The sequence below is a fragment of the Sesamum indicum genome, linkage group LG1 (assembly GCF_026168435.1).
Source record: "Sesamum indicum cultivar Baizhima isolate 11 linkage group LG1, ASM2616843v1, whole genome shotgun sequence".
NCBI lineage: Eukaryota > Viridiplantae > Streptophyta > Magnoliopsida > Lamiales > Pedaliaceae > Sesamum > Sesamum indicum.
Window position 1 is genome coordinate 1,521,453 of NC_142657.1, and position 20,068 is coordinate 1,541,520.

Sequence of the window (20,068 nt, forward strand, 5' to 3'; positions counted from 1 at the left end):
TTAATTAATGTCGGAATTTGAGTAAAACATGCTGCGCATAATATGTATGTATATATATATATATTATATCCACATACAATTCTCACAATCATTATACGGGCTATTTATTTCTTTCCTTAGCTTCCTACACTTTTATATGAAAATCATTTTTTCCGTCCTTTAATTTTATCTTTTATTAGATTTTGATAAATAGTGTTTTCGTGGTCAGGAAATTGTATTATTGCAAAAAAAATAATTTTTTAAAAATCTTTTCAATTGTTTGGATAAAATGAAATTATAAATAAAATATCAGTAAAATGGCAAATTTTGAAATCAATATGATTAATTAAAATTGAAGTAATTTGTCAAAATTCTAAAAATAATTAAATTGTAAACTTTTTATGTAAAGGAGGCACTAAAATCATTATTAATTACCAACAAATTTACTCTTCTTTCTAATTTCTCCAAGTATTAGCATAATTTCTTGTAGTTATATATCAGCCAGCAATTATCATATTATAATACATAGTATATATTAATGCACTATCATAAGATTAATTTACCAAATTTTTTATTATGTATGTACATTAAACTAATTAATCATATATATATTAACTAAAAAAAATATTTTTCCCCATACTATATAAATTAATTAATTAATTAATTAAACCAGCCGTACTGATTCACATGATACATATAAGAACAAAAAAAACCCAAAATTCTGCGTATATAAAATCCCATGCACATCCGAATTACTCACCAAACACATTTGAATTGAATCTGAAGAAATTAAGGTACGTACAATATCCGGCCATGGAATCCGGCCATCATCATTTCCTACTCAAACTCTCTCGTCTCTTCCCTTCTTCATTCATGACTTCCTGCCAACTCCAAACCCTTCCAGACATTGCAGAAACCCTCACAAAACCCCACGAAATTCTCCATGAAAATGACCTCTCTCCCAACTTGAAAACACCCCCCAACAAGATCTGCAGCAATCAGAAACCCCATCAAGAATGTAAAAGGACCACTGCTCCCGTTATGAGTTCATCCTCGAATTACAGTGGGTGGTTCAGCAGCAGCGACGACGACGGCGGGACCGACGCTGTTTTCAGCTTGTCTTCCAACTCCGGCTCCGGGGAGTTTTTTCCCCTGATGAAAACTGCAGCTTTTGGAAGAATGAAAACCATCGATGAGTTGGGCGGCCGGCTTTCGTTGTCTTCAGCCTGTTCGTTCGACGCCGTTGTAAGCCAATGCAGCCGCCGGAAAAGTAGTTCATCGAGGGAAGGCAAGAAATATAGCGAACTGGGCTCCGACTGTATTCCGGCAGAAGTTTACTACGGTGAATCTGTGACGGCTAAGAGCCGCCGGAAAACCAGGAGAAAGAGGAGGAGCTGGATGGTAGAAGGGAGCTACGCGGTGAAGAAGAGGTCGAGTGATCCATATGGTGATTTCAGGGCGTCAATGGTGGAGATGATAATGGAGAAACAGATGGTGGGAGCGCAGGAATTGGAGAGGCTGCTGATATGTTTCTTGTGTCTGAATGAAGTTTGTTATCATGGGATGATTGTTGATGTTTTTTCTCAGATCTGTCAAACGTTGTTCAGTAATTGAAATGGTTTTGAGGTTTCCATCAATTCTTTTACAACTCTCCTTTGCTTCTTTCTTAATTTCTTGTAATGGTTTTCCAGATGGATCAACATTGGAATAGAGTAGTTCCAATACTTCAAACACGGCTGTCTTAAGTCATGAGGTGAACAACGAAATCAAAAAGCCCATTTCACAAAGGAAAACTTTGTTGGACTCTTCAGCTGATTTGTGTACAATTAAGAGAGAAATCAATCATAAAAAGTGCATCTAATTATGTGGATGTGTACGTAATTTGTTTTGGTTGGACGAATTTATTCTGAATAAAAATTTGGGATAATTATATCGTCATCTTATCAGATTTAATGTAATTATACTTAAATTTTTTGTGATTTGGATATCAAATACTCCTGATTTTTATTTTCGCGTAACAAATATATTTCTTAATTTATCAAAATCCACTGAAATTGCAAATACAAAAAAAAATCCATATTTGTTACAATTGACTTATTACTGATTTATTGTTGATCAAACAAATCTTTTCTGACCAAACTATTTTTAGAAGAGTGAAAATATACCTTCTCACATGCATTAGCTTGTGAAGATGTATAAGGGCAGTTATGTCTAAAAAAATTATATAACATGCAATAAGTTAATAGTAAGTCATTCGAAGGAAAATATGAATTTTCACTCAACTTTTTTTTTTTTTTGTTAATATCAGCAAATTTGATGAATCTAATTAACAAGAAGATCTATTTATTAGACTAAAAAATAAATATCATAAGTATTAAGTATAATTTTTTAAATTATAGGGAGTTTATATGTAATTACATCAAATTTTATGGAAGGACTGTTCCTAAAAAAATTCCATTGAAAATGTTAGGATCCAATTTTTAACTTCTGGGCCGGAACAATTAGAGTCCATCTAGGATAGCTGGCAGGCCTAGTAGAAATCTACGTACTTAGAGTCTGAGAGCAATTCCACTGGGCCGACCAGGGTGAAAGAGTGAGACTATTGGACTGGAACTACCTTAGAACCAGAAGCCCATGACAATGGTTTAGAAAATTCAGATCTTCATTATTTTCTTCAAACTAACCGTCGTGGTGTGCCATTTCTATGTCCATATAATAAATATTTTCTTATATTTTAAAAATACTATAAATAAAAATAAAATATATAAATCGATAAATATATTTTTAAAAAAAAAAGTAATTGCCATGTCATATTTGTAATAAGAGTATAATTGTTATATTTAAAAATTGATGTGGAGGTGTCGTTAACAACCATATGAGAGTGTAAAGGGTCTTTTATAATTTGATTATAAATATTAAAAAATATTTAATTTTTTTAATGCTAGTCTTAGGCATGTACTTATACAAAAATAAAATAAAATAATTTATTTAATACTCGAAAAAAGATGTCCCAATACATTGTTGCCAAATGAAAATAAATCATTATTTTTGTTTTAGACCATGATTTACATATGAGTGTGTTTGTTAACTGATTTAAGTAAATAATTATCAAGAAGGAATATTTTATTTATTTATTTATTTTTGGTAATCCATTGACATGAAGAGCTATAAAGATGCTGCATCAAAATATTTGGCATATTTACCATTTATCTATTGATGATTTATTTTTTATTTTCCGATCATTTTAAAACTTAAAATTGTGAAAATGTAATGTCCACCAACCGACATTTATTAAGAAGACATATGGAAAGACGGACAGTTGCGGGGATAGCTCAGTTGGGAGAGCGTCAGACTGAAGATCTGAAGGTCGCGTGTTCGATCCACGCTCACCGCATTCAGCTCTATTTTTTAGCAATTACATTAATTCTCGTAGTGTCTCTCTCTCTAATTTAAATCATATATAATTATTTTTATATCATTTTATTTTTGCAGTTAATTAAAATCTATGCATCCCTTTTAATATTATCAGGGAATCCGAAAATTAAATTTTTCCTAAATTTATAATATATAAAAAATCTTGATTATTAAGTTCTATCTCAAATTTATTTATTTAACAAACGTCTATTAGAAGTACTTATCCATACATCAATTTTATTAATAAACTCATGAAATCGAAAGAATAGAGGAAATTACAATATTAGAATTCATATTGAACACATTATATGCTGACCAACACTATTACACCCCAGTAATGTTGCATTAAGTACTCCCTAATTTGAAAGAATATTTATAATTATAATCTAAAAAAATTCCAATCATATTTTTTAAAGTGGAATCAATTATATATCATTTTATCACCAATTTAAATTTTCAAAAATTACAATAATCGATATATTTACGGTGAAATTCAAACTAATTATAAGCTTATAGTTGTTAATTAGGTTTAGCTTCATGTTTAAGTTAGGTGTTAATGATTTTTGGGAGAGGAAAGATGATGCAATTGAGTTAGAGGGTTGATGACTACCTTAAACTAGTAATCAATTTCAATCCTAATTACCAAATTAGAGTAAGATCTAAGGCTAATAATTATAAGATAAGAACCGAATTTAGGGTAAAAAAGAAGGGGTAGCTAAAGAATCTTCCCATGGTCTTTGGAGTTTTGTCTATCACACATCTACACATTGACAAGAATTGCAAATTTAGTCCAATACAATAGGGTTGTTTTATACTTAATCCCGTGTATTATGGAATTTTACGATTTGACCCCATGTTTCGTTAGATATTACAAAAATTGTTGCGCAAAAGGCTCCTCCTACTAACTGTTGTTAAATGTTGACAAAGAAAATATTACAGTATTGGTGTGGGTTGTTTCAACTTCTCCTGCGCTTTCCTGGGATTTTTACTTTTGGCTATCGGTTTGGTTAAAAATTGCACTGTTGGTCCTGCGAACATATCGAATAACTGATCGTCCCAATAGTTCAATGTAAAAAAACAAAGTCTTATAAGCCCTAAATCATCTGCTGCTGCTCTTGAAAATCTCTCCAAATCCACCCAATTGATTTGCCTATCTACTGTATGCAGGTGAGGGTCGTGTGGTGATACTTTTTCCAAAAAATCATGAGTTAATGACTAAGTGGATATCACGTAACTTGTGCCGTTGGTTTACAATAACAAAGTGACAAAAAGGAGCAAATTTGCTATGTTTTTGGACTAACGATGCAGATTTTAATTGAATCTGTGGCGAAAAATAAAATTCCTTAAAGCATGGGTCAATAGTTGATATGATCCATTCTTATATAACCAATGTTGGAATTTTGCCTCTTTTGACCCACTAGTTGCTTAGGCCACATGGCTTTCACATACTGGTTTGTCGTCAACATCTAATAGCAGCCGGTGGGAGAGGCTTTTTGTGCAACGATATAGGCCTTCATTTGCAGTTTTTAACGAAACATGGGATCAATTTGAAAATCACGTAAAACACAAAGTCAAGTATAAAATGACTCTACCCTACTTTGTGGGACTTACTTTGTAATTCTGTCTCTACACATTAGTGGAATTTAAATCCATAACCATAATCATGTCGATCTCAAATTCGTCAGCTAAGTTACCCTTCAATGACAGGTCAACATAATTGTTCCATTATGTGATTAATTATTTTTCGTAAATCGAACTTTAATCAATTATTTGGGCTGAATTTGATTTGGGTATGAGTCAATAGGAGCATTGAGATGGTATGCCAAAGTGCAATTGATGCAAAGTGTGTATATAGTTAAAACAAAATTATGATCATTCACAATTTTGGAAAAGTTTATTCCCTCCCATGCAAATACAAGAAAAGTAATATTCCTTTGTGGTGCAGAGGGAGGATAAGAATTGAGAGGTAATGCTGCAACACTTGAGATTCAAACCTCATTAAATCCCATCTACAAATGTAGTATATCTACTTTAAATTAATTATTAAAAAATTTATATATACTTTAGTTTAAACTTTCTAATTTATCAACCAAACTTCATTTATTCGATAAATTCTACTCATGGGCAATCTTTTTTTCTTTAGAAAAAATTATTTATTTATTCGTCATTTTATGATGATAATGGTCGATTTTATCATTTTTGGAAGATAAAAAATTAGAAAATCGCAAAATCGAAAGACTTGGCAAAATTTTTGGTCATATAATTTATTTTATTTATGCTTTTAGTCATTTTTGGTTCTTTTTTAGCAAATTTAATCTCGTTTTAACAATTTTGGTCCTAACGACTTATAGTTACAGAACAAAAATGATATTTGCTCTAATATGAATATTAAATAAAAATATCTAATCAGCATTTACTATTAAAGCATAAAGTACTAAAGTTCTAATACATGAGCGTATAATTATGAGACGTGCACTTGACCAATTAAATTAAATGTCATGGGCAAATCCGTGACATATCTTTGGTAGGAAGAAGGGAAGCATCTTTGTTTGGAGCGAGAAACGTCCAGATATGTACAACATTGAGTGCATGCCATGTGAAATCTAATAGACATGACAAAAGTCTGTCCTCTTCCACCATTTTCTCGGAACAAACCAAACAAGATATTACATCTAAATCATTTCCAAAAATAATAATAAAAAATAAAGACATAAATCTGCTGAAATGATACTCTTGAAAAAGAAAATCCAGAGAAGATTATGTTTTGCAGTTTTAGATAACCAAACAAACCCTTGAAAGAGGGTATTAATCTCTCAAGTCAAATGGGCTATTTTCATAAATTTAGAAATCTCCGTGGCGTGTCTGCAATTTTCATTAATTTCCCTTCCCTTTTAGTAAATACTATTAAATTATATTTCACCTATAGCTTGATTATACGGAGTCGTTTTGGTTTATTTTATACTTTGATGGAATTTATGCGACGAGTCTATTTTTGGCGGAAACAATAACTCAAATTAAGGGGTTGTACGAGCGAGTTCATATCTTTGATTGATAGTTAGATAACACTTAGAGAATATTTGCGAGTGCTTTAAAAAATATTTTTCAACTTTTGGCTCCTAAAAATCACTGTTAAAATATTTGATATATTAACTTCTACTTTTGAAACGGTTAAAAGAAACGCTTTTAGACTAAAAGCTAAAAGCACGGGCGGCTTTGGTTCTTCTGTAAATAAATTCAACTTTATTTTCTTTACTTCTATACCCTTATTATAATGATCTTAATTCAACTTTAATTTATTTTTTAAATTGTATATTTAAAGTTGATATTGGAGTTTTCAAATATTTAGTTTTAAATTTATAATTTCACATATTTACTATTTTAAAATTTTTAGATTTATTTGTTGTATCATCTAAGTATATTATTTCGTTCACATATTATCATTTGATTAATTAATAATTATATATATTTTTGCAGTTATGCAAGTTAATCAACCATTATTGTAACATCCAAAAATTTTTAATACATAATTATGGGATTAATTGATAAATATTTAAAAATTTTAGTCAATTAGTAAATAAATTTATAGGTCGAAATCAAAATATAATAAAACTTGAAAAGAGTAAATTAAAAATTATTTGGGAGAAAATTATATTAACTAAGAAAATTAAGAAGGATGTAATGAATATTTCAAAAACTAATTATATTAAATTAAAAAAAAAAGAAATTGGAAATGAGTGGAAAATGGCATCTGCAGTCACTACTATAATTAAGTTACTCAATTTCATCTGAACTGTTGACCAAATGCTTAATTATAAGTTTTAGTGTTTAATTAAATTTTATGTAACGAAAAATTGATAGAAAATTTATAGTAATATTCAGAAATTATATTTAAGAAGTATTAGAAATTTAATTGGAAAATATTGTATTCATTTAAAGAAAATATGAGACTCTTGTAATAATTCCATTTGGTGTTATTATTAAAAATGACAGTTATAAAAATATGAGGGTTTTGAATAAATGAATTGTTATGAGTTGGTTGATGAATTAAATATATACCAGAGAAATTTAGAAAGTTTAGTTAGTTAGAAAATAACGGAACCAAATTTGCATTTCGATAGAATTGAAACATTAAAAGCTTGTTGGAAGAAATTGTACGAATAGTATTTAATATTCTGTTTATAAATTATGATGTTCTCGATAATATTAATTAAATGCATTATAAGTTATTATAGGATCCAAAGATAAAGTGAAATGCCTGAACAATTATCTATTTGATAATTAAAGCGTTGTAAGGTCAAGGTAAGTAAATAATTAGTGTTATCTATATATGTTTTCTTTTCAGGTGACACTATTGTTATATAAATTTGTGATTCGTGTTGAAACTAATTTATTTGAAAATGTATGAGTGGTGGATGATTTAATTTGAATGATTATGTTATGAAAGTGAAGTGAGATAATACAATAAAGTATTACATTTGTTGAATGATGTGTAGTTGGTACTAGTAAATGAAAGTGTATCAATATATGGTTTTACGTCACTAGCTGCTTACAAGAATGATGATATATAGAAATGAAGGAGTGGTGGAAATTGAATGGAACTGTGATGTGAATACCCCTTGATGTTGTTGAATAGCATATGTGGCAAAACGAAAGGAAAAGAGCTGTGGTGCGATATGAAAAGAGCTATGATGCAATATGAAAGAGCTATGATGCTAAATGAGATTGATGAACCTTCTTGGCGTGTCAAGGGGTTCACTTAAATATTATATAATAAATGGTGAGAATGAGTTGGTGGATAAGAACGATATCACCTTCCGGTAAGCAGACTAGAAAAATAGGAGTTTAGTTGATTGTCTTGTAATGAATTGATTATATTGGGATTAAATTAACTATATTCTATATATGTTGCTCATTTTATCTTGTTTGGACTATAATTGGTGTACATATATAGATAGTGCCGATAATTTGCCTACTGAGTTGTAGGCTCATTCGTCTACTAACATTTTTCAAGTATAGGTCTTTATCCATCAAGGGCTAGGTCCAAACCTTGCATTTTGTCAGGTCGGGCCAATATGCAGTTTTCTCTATATAAGTTAGTTAAAATACAAATTGTATTTTTGGATGTATAAAGAGCAACTAAGAATGTGGATAGTGTGGGAATGACTTATAGTGGTTTACCTTGTAGTATGTGATATGTGCATATGTATATATGTATGGATTGATTGTGTCTGTTATGACATTGGGATTACGTGTGTGTATGGACTACGTGCATACTTATATATATATAAACATGATTCACTTTAAGTATGATATTTAGGAAAGATATAACCATAATATTGATGGAGGGTGCTACATTTGGTGGTATCAGAGCGAGGATTAGATTTTCTGGGAAATGTTGGTGAATGTGGTATTATATGTAAAATATATATGACGAATATGAATGCACATATGCAATATTTCATATAGGATGAATGCTTTAGGTGGACATGCTGCTGGCCCAATTGAATCATTAGAGTTTGGACTTGATAATATGGGACCATTACATTATTATGTATATGTATTTATGTCTATTAGGATTAAGTTAATTAATAGGGTAGTAAGCTTTTGTTCAGTGGTGGTGCACTTGTGTTAATTGATCCAAGATTTACTTGTCAAATATATCATATGAGTTTGCATCATGAAAACATGATAGTGTAGAACCCTTGGAGATTTAAAAATTTCTGAATTTTTTGTAAGTGGATAATGGTTATATATTTTTTAAAAATTTTCCATCCACCTTGTTCGTTTTTTTATAATTTTTTCTAAAAAAACATAATACAGCAAGAGGAAAGTTGGCAATTCCAAAACTCCATTCAAGACTTATATAATTTCATCAAACACGAGAGGCAGTATTGTAATTTCTCAAACAATAAGGGGTTATTCGTTTGTAACTATGTCAAACCTCAGGTGAGCTCGTTGTAATTTACTATTTAAAAACTCTACGATCACATTAAAATAAAAGGGTACTTTGGAGTCATCTTTCGCACATTTCGATGTACCAAAACAGAAATAAAAAAGAAATTATTACTATCAAAAGTTTTTAGGGGTAATTACTGTCCTTCCTGGTGAGGTCTGGTACAATTACACATAAGCCTTCTTTGGCTTGAGAAAATTACATTTAACATCCTTACAGTTATTGTTTCTAACAAATAGACTCATTCGTTAGTTAAAATTCACTGAATTTGTTGACGTTAATAAAAAAGTTCAACGAAAATTTATATATGCCTCAAATTGACGTATTACCCATTTATTACAAGTCAAACAAATCTTTTCTAATCAAATTATAAAAGGTCCTACGTGTAAATATAATAAACCAGAGGAAGAAGTCAATGCAATTATCCCAAAATTTAATTAATATTGATATATATATATATAAGGAAGAAGAATATATAAACAAAACTGGTGTAGAGTCCAACAATGTGGAGAAGATTCAGGAGGTTGGATTTTGGGAATTCCCACATTGTGTTTTCGACAGGTACACAGATTCCATTGCGCTTTTGGGATTGGGATTTGAGTGTTAAGAGGTAAAAAGCAGTGAGGAAAAGAGAAGATATTGAAAGATAAGTATCTTCGGATTGAGAAATAAAGAACAACCACACACAAACAGAAAACCCCCCACACCATTCACCATTCACCATTCACGGACGCATGCAACACTATATATATTCGTACAGTACAAGCGCTAGTTATCATATAATTGATTCAAATTCGATCAAATCCGATCTGAATTCAAATTTTTCCTGCAACCCTTTCCTTTTTTGCAGTTTGAGAATCTAGCTAACTACCATTTAATTATAATTGAGTCCTGAGTACTGCTTTTGTGAAAAATATCTGGTAACTCTCGATTATCGTAAATTTTTTTGCGCATACGTCATTCCTAACTTCGAGTTTGGAAAGCATTATAGTTGCCCTGAATTATTTTCTACGAAATTCATATGGTGGAAGAATTTTTATTCTTTTTCAGATGATCGCTTCACTTTTTTATGTATAAATTTCGTAGTCTGGTCAAAATAAATGAGTTTGACTCGAATTTTATATTGAGGGGTCAAATTAAATCATAACATCCTTATGAAAATATTGATGGTTGAAGAAAATATTGAAATTATATATAAATAATTATATGTGCAAATTACATTTATTTTATTTATGTATACATTTTTAGACACGTTAACAATGTGAGGTACAAATAGTGGTGGAAGGTCCGAATCTTTGAAGGCAGAGAGAGAGAGGGGTGGGGGGGGGGGGAGGGGGTGAGGTGGAGAAGTGGTGATCTGATCTATCAACACTGAGTGAGTGAGTGATGATTGGTCACTTTCATGTTGCTTCATCTTTTCTTGCATGGTGTTGGTGTGTGTAAAGGGGCCCCACCATCCAAAGACACTGGAAATTGGTGGGGCCCGCAAGAGAATATTCCCTTTTTCCAACAATATCGTTGATGGATTGATGAATCACATTTGAGGAAAGGTAGATGTGAGATATTGAGAAAAAATTTTAATTAAAATTTTAAATTTTAAATATTATATGATAATTATAATATATTTATTATGTAATTATGGTATAATTTAAAAAAATAATCAATCGTATAATAAATTTATTATATTTTTTTATAATTAATTTAATTCAATAAATTTGATTTAAATAAAAAAAAAATATTTTGAGATGTCCATCTCATCTCATTTTGGGAATTTTTCAAACTTAATCCTATTAATGGGAAAAGTACATTTTTATTTATTGTAACCAAAGTCGCATTTTTAGTGGGATGGCTTCGTTCTTGATTGGGTTCATTAGTATAGACAGGCGAAGGGAAAATCTTTGATAGATCAACCATTAATCGGGAGTCTTGAGATGCGCCTTTTAATTAAAGTAACACATCCAACAACTCCCTACAATTTGGAGTGTGCACCCAGTTTGAAGTTTCAACTAATTTTTTTAATTGGATAATTACAACCATTCCTTTATATTTGGTATACTTATAAATAAATTCTCGTTATTTAAAAAATTATAAATACACTCCTAATTTTAATGTGCGTCTAACAATGAGTTCGTTCCGCTACCCTCTGTTAGATTTATACGTAAAAATAGTAGGAACAGAAAATTGATAAAAAGTTATTCGTGAAACTTAAGGACAAACTGATGTAAGAGGATTTTGTCTAAGGATTTTTCTTTTCTTGCCATGTATTTTCTCCCATTCTACCCCTTTGATGCTTTGTGACTGGAGCATTTATAGAATTGTTTACTCACAGAGCACTCGTAACAATTTCGAACGAAATGATTACTTTAAATTTATTGCAGAATGATTTCATGAGCTCGTAAAGAATCTTGTCTTGGAAGGGCATTATCGTAACGATTATGTAAGGAATTTTGTGGAATTTTGTCACCCTTTTGTCTACCAGCTCATAACTCGGAGAAAATCTTGCCTCGTAAAGGCATCTTCACAGTGATCCCCTCTTCAATATGTTTTTCCTCTTGGGAGCTCGTAAAGACATTACCCTTCCACGAGTTTTCTTAGGAGCTCGTATATTCATAGGTCGTTTCTCCATGCTCTGCGCATGGTTAATACAATTTTTCTTGCTTTATTTTAAAAGTAGGTCCGTTGTATTTTTTACCCCACATCAGTTGACCTATGAGCTCGAGGTTATGAATTCGAATTTCACCAAAAATATTTATATTTATTTTACATAATTTTTTATTAATATATTATTTATTAATATAATTATATAATATTGCTGAGTTACTGTGGGTAAAAGTTGGATTTAGATTTACCATAGGACAGGACAGCCTGGTAAAATGTCAAAATCAAATTGGGCTGTCAGCATCTTCCCTAATTAGAAAATCCAGCCTTGCTGGCACTACTCAACATTTTACAGATCTCATGGACCTGGACCACCAAACACCCAACCAATTGCAGCAACTCACGCTACCCTTCTTTTTCTTTTCTTTTTTTTTTTTTCCTTTGATGTTTTTTCCAAACAAATAAACAAATATATACCAAAGAGAAAAAAGAAAAAATCATAAATTTATGACAGACATTCTCAAACAAATCATGATGACAAGAATTAATCCCAATCATTAATTTTGTACTGTTCCATGAAAGAATATTTGGATCATCATTGCCAAATAACACTCCCCAACCATCCGATCTGATGTTGACTCTTTCCACCGATTTCAATGTATGTAGATGGTCCATGCTCCCTCCACACACCCCCCCACCCCGCAATCCATCCTCATTGGTCCATGGAGCTGAAGTCTCGCTACTATAAAGTTATGTATTTGAATTATATCCATGTATGGAATCTTTTTATTTTAATATTAGTTGGTAATTAGATATAATTATTTAATACTAATAATTAATATATAATCATTATAATTATCAATAATCATTAAATATAAATACGTGATTGTAATCGATTTAATGATTAAAAAAAAAAAATCACACTCTCAACCTGCCTTGCAAATGACTGTTTTGTACACACATACAATTTGGCCGTGCACTAAGTACATGGTCATGAAATTTCTCTATTATCGTGAAATATGTTGTCTGGACCATAACTAATATCAAAGTGCTAAAAAAAAAGATGGTAGTACATATATTAAATGGTAATTATTTTGTCCCATCATAATAATGACCCTAATAATTTTATGAGTGATAGATAAGAACTATACAAAAGTTGTCATGATAAAAAAATATATTTATACATATAATTATAGGCAAGCTGTCACAAATTATCGATAAATGTGTCATGTGTGTTATTGATTATCAATAGTAATAATTGAAGTATAAATTTCAAGATGATAGATATATTTTGTTATTAATATTATTAATTCGATATAGGTCCAATTCAGTAATGACCTGTTTGTTAGGCTTGTTGGAAGTGACTTCAATTAAAACCCTTTGAAATTTAGGTCGGTTCTCTTAAATTACACTAGGGCAAAGTTAGACATCATAGTCACAAATACATACATATCTTATAACTTCCGCAAGAGTCGGTGTATCGTAACATACAAACATACGTGTTCCATGGCCTGTCTTTAGATGGGTTCAAGACCAACAGCTACTATGATGAGTTCTCGGGTCAGGTGAGTACGTAGAATCGAGTCCAACTTAAATAAAAAGACAATTTGATTTTTAATTATAGGTTTTTTTAACTGTTTAACCCCGTCAGAATCATTAATAATAATTCTTGGACTATCATCACTATATATATTAATTTATTCACGAAATTGAACTTCAAACAATAAAATAATAATTTAAAAACAAGAATAATAAGTTGTGGGAAAGGCCGACTAACCACCACTTTTTGGTAGTCAATGCACGTTATGAATTATAATAAAACTTTTAGGACCACAAGAAATAATAAAATAAAGAAAAGGGGTATTTTGGACTCATAAAAAAATGGAGGGGGTGTGATGAGTTTGCATGTGCAGCATGTGTACGTACGTAAAGGGGTATAATGTCGTGCCCATAGATAGTGCTCCCATCATCAGCTTTTGGGAGGACCACCTTTTGTTGTTTGAATAATCTTTTTCAAAAATTACAATTAACTCAATCCATATTTGTCATAATTATAAATATTTTTATTATTTTAAATATTATAAAAAATTAAAAATTAAAAATTGTTTAACAAATACCCTCTCGTAACAGCCTATTATATGTAAATTTGTTGAACAATTATTAATTCTAAAGGGTGTTTGTAAATTTTCCAACCATGAAAAAATATTGATAATTATGATAAATCTTTGAAGGACCCGTTGTAATTTACTATATATATATATATATTATATTATGTGTATTCATGCTTAGGCTAATTTGGTGCAAAAATAAAAGATGTATCAAATTGCTCGATATTCGATTTAAAATCGATTGGTAGAGACTTGTTTGAGTTCGATTCATTAATATTTGAGAAATGAAAATATATATATATATAATAAAATATACTTGAAGATATTAAAGCTTGAGTTGTGTTTGATTCATTTAGACCTTGTTCGAGGTCGATTCTGTAGTTAATCAATCCTACTCAAATCTAATTTTTTAAAATTAATTAAAAATTCAATAAATCAGAATAGAATAATTAAAAAAAAAAGATTTTACTGTGTAAGTTAACAGACAAATTAAAAAATTTCATATTTATGGGATTTAAATGTATAATATTTTAATTTTAGGGAAAAAATTTATTATTTGAATAAATATTCTTGGCTTGACCCATATTCTTCAAGCTACCATTAATAATTGCTAGTTGTAATTAAAGAGGAGAGGTGTAATTAAATAATGGAAAAGAACAATGAACTATTGTTATCACTTCATTCACTTACCACAACTCCAAATGGCCTATAATTAGACTAATTATGCCCATTTTGAAGTCAACCTGACAAGGATATTAAATAATAGGGCAAATTACAGCCAAATTATTGAGATTTGATATAATTATAAACACATGCTTGACATTTTAAAAAATTACAATAATTCATTGAAATTAACGATTGTATAATAAATATCTCTACGACAGACTGTTATGAGAGAAATTTGTTAGACGGCCGCTAATATCAAAATGTTATTTATAATTTCTTAAATAACGAGGGAATAATTATAATTATGACAAATCTTATAAGAGTTCGTTGTAATTTGTCTTAACTGACATGCACGGTGCTTGTTTTTTAATAAAACAATGCTCAAATAATATATTTTTTCATACTGACATATATATTAACATATTCGATTTTCGGTATCACGAATTTAAATTTCTATTACAAATTACTGAATTATTCATTTAAAACATTAGGAATGGGATTAGAATTGAAATTCAAATGCTTCTTGCATTTGAAATATTAATAATTAAATTTTAGATTAATTAAATATTTAATTAATGAGGCATGGCATGGATACATGGCAGTGAAGATAGGAGAAGGCATGCATGTGTTGTCATGATTGAAATGTACTAGTTTATTGCTGGGAAGTAAAAGCATGCATGTGGCTAAAACAAAGCATGCATGTAGCTGGAGTAGCTACCACCCTACCACCACCTTACCAACTCCTACCTAATTCAAAAATCCTTTTTTTTTCTTTTTTAACAAAAACCACCTAAGGGTGGAGAGCTTTTCGAAGTCTCTATTCCTTCTATATTAAACTGCACAAAATAGTTACAGTGGAGAGATCCACCTCCCTAAAATTTCTAGCAAAGCCATAAACAAGGAGTACTACTCACTTAATAGATCAACAATAAACAATGAGTACTACTCCCTTACAACAAAAGACCAGAACAGGTGTATTAGAAAAATTATGGCGAGTCAAAAAGGTTTTTGTTATCCCACCACATCGTGGATCGCACAGCACCTGCAAATAAATCTGTACAAAAAGACCAAGCCAGAGTGTGTGTAATGTTCCAAAAAGATAAATAATGAACATTAGTATTAACATGGAGATCATGTTTGTATGGCTGACAGAATTTTATCAATTTAACGTGGAGATCATTACGAATTTTATCAATTTTATTTTATTTTTTATAATTTTTTATTATATTTCATGAATTAAAAATTTCATAATTTGAATCTTTTTATATATATTTTTTAAATAATTAATAAAAAGTATAGAAAAATATATGTAAAGACTCTTACAATTGTGAGAATTTTCAATTTATGGAATAAAATCGCAACAAATAAAATTAAATTTTTAAAAAATCTTAATGTGCAGAAAAAAATATATTATTTATTCGAGTTGAACTTATTTTTTTTTTTATGGGGGTAATAATTTAAGAAAAAAATATATAATTAATGTTACGATTCAAGCAAGTCGAAACAGAATAGATGAGAAAGAGACACAAAATTTACGTGGTTCACAAAGGCATTGTTTGCGAACAAATTTACTTTAGAAAAGTAATTTTTGTAGAGAAAGTTACAAGTTGTAGTAGAATCAAAAGTGGGTATTACTTGTAAAAAAAAAATGAAAAGCAGATAAAAGTTAAATTGGATAGTGTTTGGAGAAAAATCACTTCTAAGATAAGCTTAATTGATTAAAGACCATTTTGTCCCTGTGCCTTAAAAAGATATTATCTTTTATTTTTTATTTGTCAATAATATTTTTTTTATAAAAAATAATAAATTTTATTTTGATTAGTAATATTTCACATTTAATTTTTAAAAAATATTAAAAAGTGTATATTTAATTTAAAAATGCCCACTAAGCAATAAAATTATTTATTCGCACACAATAAATAAACTTGTATGATTGAAAACAAATATTTTATTAATTAATTAAATAATAATATGTGAAAGAAATAATATAATTAGATGATATAGCAAATAAAATATAAAAATATAAAAATATTAAATATGTGAAAGTGTAAATTTAATTATTATTATTAAATTATTTCAAATTATTTGAAAACTCCAATATTAATATTTTAGATACAATTTTTAAAAAATAATTAACGGTAAAGTTAAATTAAAATTATTAATAAGGGTATAGTAGGAAAAAATAAAGTTGGATTATTTACAAAAAATTCAAAACTGGTCTAAAAGCATATTTTTTTTAACCATTTCAAAAGCAAAAATTGACATTCCAAGCTTTAAAAATACATTTTAAAAATTAAAAGTAAAAAAAATACTTTTGTAAAGTGCTCAAAAACACCCTCGAAATAGAGCAATGTTTATGGGCCAAGAGGAGAGTATTTGACTATATAAAAAAAGATGGTTGGAAGGAGGGGAAAAAAATAAAAATAAAAATAAAAAAATTTCTTAACCATAGTTCCCAAAATAACCTATAAATATCGTATCATAGGCCATTTTTCCCCAAGTGGGCCCCATGATTTTTGGCATAAATTTTATAAATAAGAGTCAGTATAAGTTATATTAACACCTTTTAAAATTAGATAAATTACAAATATAGTCGTTGAGGTTAAAGTTGTAATTATAATTAAATTTTTTGTTCAAAGGGAAACCTCACACAAGTACCCGTTAAAAAGTATTACACTAAGACGCATAAGAGGGTGTAGTCGTAATTTGTAAACAATGGAGGTGTTTGCGTATTTGACCTAACTTTAAGATATATCAGTATAATTTAATAAAGACAAGCACACATCGACAAAAGACACGAACCTCAGATTTCATAATTATTTTTCTTAAAATGGTAATTCATAATTAAATTAATATCTCACCGAACTGATAAATACATGGATTTTTTTTATCAATCCACACCATGCATTAATATAACTATAACTAAGAACAACATAACAAAAGATAATAAATTTCACATAAATGGGAAAAATACCCACACGTCCAATAAGATTCAAACTCATGACCTTGAACTTGTGCATTTAATCTGATCAGCCTTAACTATTACGCCAAGACTTCACTGGCGTACGACAAATGTCGAGTTTCATTTGATACAAAAAGATAAAAGTAAAAAGTGTCGAGTTTCATATGATTTTAGAGGTAATAAAAATATGAATACTACTAAAATTGATAGGTCGAATATAATTATACATAATAGTGTATATATATGGGATTAGATTCAGAAGTAGAGAAAGGAGATGATGGAGAAGTGGTGACCGTAGGATCCGACTTTTACCGAAAGCCAACCTCCTCCGCACTGCATCTTAGAATTCGTTCTAATTAAGGACAGCACACCCACAAACTTCGGCCCGAAGAAAAGGTACCGCGTTAGAATCGATAGCTGACATTAATTAGTTCGAAATTATGGATTTGACTTTTACGGGATTTGTGAATATTTATTTTATTTCTTTTAATTGTAGTAACTTATTAATAAAATATTTATGTATAATTATATAATTATTATTTCAAAATTGAATTGAAAGATAACTTAGAATTTGGTCCATATATACATATAATTATTAGTGCAGAATAGACCTGAAAATGCCCATTTTTTCTGGACCTCAAACGGAAAAAGAATATTGTGAACTTTTTTAATTTAATTAACATCAACTATTTATATAATTTTATACGACTCCAAGTTGTAACTTTTTGGTTGTGATCAGACTTCACCTTTTCATCTCAAACTTTATTTTTGTTGATTACTGTCATTTGTGGCTCACCGTATTTATGTGAATATAATAAATAATTTTTTACGTTTTAAATATTTATAATATAAATAAGAATAAGATATATAATATAAATAATATAAATATTTATCATATTTTAAGAAAAAATGAAAGAAAAGAAAATTAATTAGTTAAATGTATTATCGACACAACAAAAGAATTGTGTAGTGGTATCAGAACTCGTCATTTGTGAGTGAAGCATCTTTTCTTTTTATATTACTAGCCGTTGTGACACATCGTTCTAAGTGAAGGATCTTTTCTTAATTTTTATATTACTTACATGCATGTATATAACAAATAATCATTCATGCTTTAAAATATATTATAACAAGAGTAAAATATAAACCGTCGTTTGTGAATAAAAAAAGAAAGAAAATTAATTTGAAAATTTAAATAAATTCGTTATTTATCAATTTAAGGGCATTTTTTACTTCATAAAAAAATTAATACAGTGCTGACATTAACCGTCGTTTGTGAATATAAGAGATTTTTCTTTTTTTATATTAGTACTATAGATGAGAACCAAAAAAAATTATATATAGAAATGATGATTGATAACTAATTTGAAAGTAAAATATTAATTTAAAGAAATAAAATTTGATTTTTTTTTTTTTTTTTTTTTGGATTTTGACTCATCTTGAAAAAATGTATGATTGGTTGGGAATTAAAGGGCATATTTGTTAGCAATAAAGCTAAGAAATGTAGAGGGAGATAGAAGCTTTTTTGGCTTAAAAGGAAACACAGCATATGGCTGCAGGAGATTGCAATTTTCAGATTCACTGAATTCTTTTACTTTTAAACCCCAATCTCATCATCCTCTCTTATCACTAATGTTCATTGCATGGGCTACCATCCTCCTCATATTACACTTTTAATTCCATGGAGTAGAGGTTACATATTTTTAGTTCCCTATTTTAAAAAGATAGACCATAAGAACATATATAATGTACATATTTATCAATTGTGTGAGCAGTCAAGCTAACGAACACGTGCTTTACACCAATGCCACAGGACTAAATACGTCGAGTTTTCTCAATTTTGAAACAATTTCAAATATTTGTAAATTAAATGATTATAACTGTTGAACTCTTTATCCCATGAAACTAAAAATGTAATTATGCTCATGGAGCATATCAAAATTTAAAACCCTCTGCTTTAATTAAATTTAAATATTAAATAAAATAAAAGTTGAAACATATTACGACAAAAATAGCATTCTTATTTTTTTGTTTGTTTATATAATCTATAGAAACCCATAATTGTGTTATATATTAAATAAATATATTGAACTATTTCATAATAATAAAATAAATAAAGATAATAAATTACATACTATTATATATATAAGCAGAAAAAGATCCACATATCTAATAGTCAAAACTCAAGACCACTGTCAAGTTAAGAGTTTTGAAACCATTAATTCAGAAATGTCAGTGAAGTAAACAAGAAAAAAAAATCTTGTCTAATTGATCAATCAATTAATTATGATTTTGCTTTTTTCCCCCCACTTTTGATCGGATTTCATACCTTTTTTTTTTAAATCTTTAAAGTAATTAATTATTCATTTTGTGACAATCGATTTGTGG

General features: G+C 29.1%; 1 protein-coding gene and 1 non-coding gene across 2 annotated transcripts; both read left to right on the forward strand.

Annotated features, from left to right (window-relative positions):
• Positions 1–719: 719 nt before the first annotated feature.
• Positions 720–1,616, forward strand: LOC105156079 (uncharacterized). The gene has a single exon (XM_011072121.3). It carries the CDS (start codon positions 793–795, stop codon positions 1,591–1,593), a length of 801 nt encoding a protein of 266 aa, XP_011070423.2. The 5' UTR covers positions 720–792; the 3' UTR covers positions 1,594–1,616.
• Positions 1,617–3,300: 1,684 nt separating this feature from the next.
• Positions 3,301–3,373, forward strand: TRNAF-GAA (transfer RNA phenylalanine (anticodon GAA)). Its single transcript has one exon. It is a non-coding gene; the product is annotated as a tRNA-Phe (tRNA).
• The last annotated feature ends 16,695 nt before the right edge of the window (positions 3,374–20,068 follow it).

Bases quoted from the DNA above. Each gene is read 5' to 3' on its own strand.
- LOC105156079 (XM_011072121.3), top strand. From the start codon at position 793: ATGGAATCCGGCCATCATCATTTCCTACTCAAACTCTCTCGTCTCTTC.